The sequence below is a fragment of the Chenopodium album genome, chromosome 14 (genome assembly GCF_948465745.1).
Source record: "Chenopodium album chromosome 14, dcCheAlbu1.1, whole genome shotgun sequence".
Taxonomy (NCBI): domain Eukaryota; kingdom Viridiplantae; phylum Streptophyta; class Magnoliopsida; order Caryophyllales; family Amaranthaceae; genus Chenopodium; species Chenopodium album.
Genome location: NC_137847.1, coordinates 52,972,026 through 52,974,167, shown reverse-complemented (window position 1 = coordinate 52,974,167; position 2,142 = coordinate 52,972,026). Strand labels below are relative to the sequence as shown.

The 2,142-nt window shown below is 36.9% G+C and overlaps 1 protein-coding gene across 1 annotated transcript; it reads right to left on the bottom strand.

The window, feature by feature from the left end:
- Positions 1-322: 322 nt before the first annotated feature.
- Positions 323-1,439, bottom strand: LOC145578367 (uncharacterized). Its single transcript, XM_081635696.1, has 2 exons — positions 1,307-1,439; positions 323-1,002 (listed from the first exon to the last, which is right to left on the bottom strand). Exons 1-2 carry the CDS (start codon positions 1,437-1,439, stop codon positions 323-325), a joined length of 813 nt encoding a protein of 270 aa, XP_081491822.1.
- Between the last annotated feature and the right edge of the window lie 703 nt (positions 1,440-2,142).

The following is a 2,142-nucleotide window of genomic DNA, read 5'->3' as shown; positions in this document are numbered from 1 at the left end:
CTTCTGCATACAAAGCATTGTACAAAAAGGTCTTTCATGTGCCTCCAGGACCATCAATAAAAAAAGCTCCACCCTTTTGCTGCATAACATGATCCATAATACACACAAAAGCAGCATTCTGTGCGGAGTTCAACTTAGAGCCGCAACTAAAGCATTCTTCTGGGATAGGAGCATCAAGGGAATCTAGAATGTCCTTTGTCCGCCTGAACTCATCATTAACCTGAGAATTTAAATAGTCTAGACCAAAAAAAGAAAGAGATTTTCCCATGGCTTCAAGGTGTTGTTCTATAGCTCTTACAGTAAGTTGTTGCACTTTTTGCAGCTACTGTGGAAATTTGTGAGAAAAGTCTTCACCGAGAAAAGGATAATATTTATCCCATAAAGCAGGAGGATCACTTGGTTGACAAAATATAAGGACTGTTGCAAATAACCAGCGTAAGGCAGCAGACATATGAGTCTTACAAGCTTCAGACAAAGTTAACTCAGCTGCATCATCATCTTCTATAATTCCAAGTTTTATAGCAGCTTCTTGAAAAGTTGGATAGAGATGGCCATTAACAGTTCTTAAATCCTCAAATGACTTAGGGCTTCTTACATTTAGCAATAAAAGTCTTAGGAAAAACCGTTCACCCTCTGCAGGATAGACAAATGCTAATCTCCCAATTGATATCCTATTTTGGACCCTTTGTTTCCATTTCTTAGTACTCTGCTCCCATGTGTAGTGCTCACAGAATTCACCATATAAGTATCCCAACCCAGCTTCAGAGGCAGCATTCATTGCAAAAAATTCGGTCAATTGAGTTTTTAGCCGTTTAGAATTTGAAACAACAGCCTGTAGCCTTTCATGAGGATGAACACAAACACTATGCATATTTGGTAAATGAACCTGCAAAGGTAAAATTGGAGGATGCATCTCGAACAAATCAAAACTAAAGATTCTCCATACTGCTTCACAAGGAGATACCCATCGTCCTGATTGATACTGCGTAATCTCATCCACAACTTCATTATTACATGACACAACATTATAAGAAATTCTATCATGACCCTTATATACATACTTATACAGGTACTTTACTACTTAAATTGTCGAACACACCTCAACATTTAAATGACAATCAAATAGCAAAGACAGATAAGGGTTATAGGGAATAACCCACTGATTATCTAGCTCTGCATTTCTTATAACTACTTTTTCTCCAGTTTCTCTCCTACGATAAATAGGATATCCATCCTTACTATTAGTAGTTTCATTGCAAAACTTTTTAGGATACTTATTCTTGCAACATAATTTTAGTGCGCATACATGCACATTCTGGATTCAGTTCACCACAAGGGTCATGCATCATATGCGCTAAGACAATTCGCCTGAGATTGACATTAGTTTCAGAAGGTATTTCAGCACAAACAAACCTATCATAATCAGCAGGACATTTCATCTTATATTCAGGTTTTAGAATAATTAAAAAATGAGCATGTGGCAAACCTCTTTTCTGAAACTCTATTACCTACACCATTGCAGCAACTTCTCCAAAAACCTTCATCTCCATGATTTCTTTCTTCAGTGCTATCAATTTTGCTCTAAAAATTCTAGCAACCAAATCAGGTCTGTCTTGTGCTTTCTCACCAATAGCTAGCTCATTCTTTATTTCTGGCCAGTTGGCATTACATGTAACTGTTACAAACAAATCTGGCTTGCCGAACCTCTGCACTAATGCCATAGCATTTAAATACCATTTTTTCATATCCCGAGGACCCCCAATATAAGTCGGCGGTAATATCACCCTTCGGCCAACATTATAATCAACATTTTCTCCACTATCCAATGAATCCAAAATACCTTTATATAAATCAGCTCTAATTGTTTCCTGATTGTTTCGGAAGTAATCTAGCCTCGTGTTTTCAATCTTTATATACATGTCTACTGTATACTGTTGGAAACATCTCCTTGCTCGCAATAGCATGTTATTAGGCAGAATTTGCAGCTTGTAAGCATAATATTCCCTAGGAGAAATAAACTTGTCTGCTCTAGTATTCTGTCTCTTTGCACCTGCATAAAAAGAATCCATGAACTATGCCACTGAAAAATAATTTAAGGTGTACGTTTGACATAGATTATAAAACACAAAGGGTTTGAATTGT

What these genes read in the sequence shown, in the direction of transcription:
- LOC145578367 (XM_081635696.1), bottom strand. Translation starts at nt 1,439, where the DNA reads ATGAAATGTCCTGCTGATTATGATAGGTTTGTTTGTGCTGAAATACCT. An exon ending in ACTGAATCCAGAATGTGCAT is followed by an intron (nt 1,003 to 1,306) that starts GTATGCGCACTA and finishes GTAATAATGAAG; the next exon opens with TTGTGGATGAGATTACGCAG.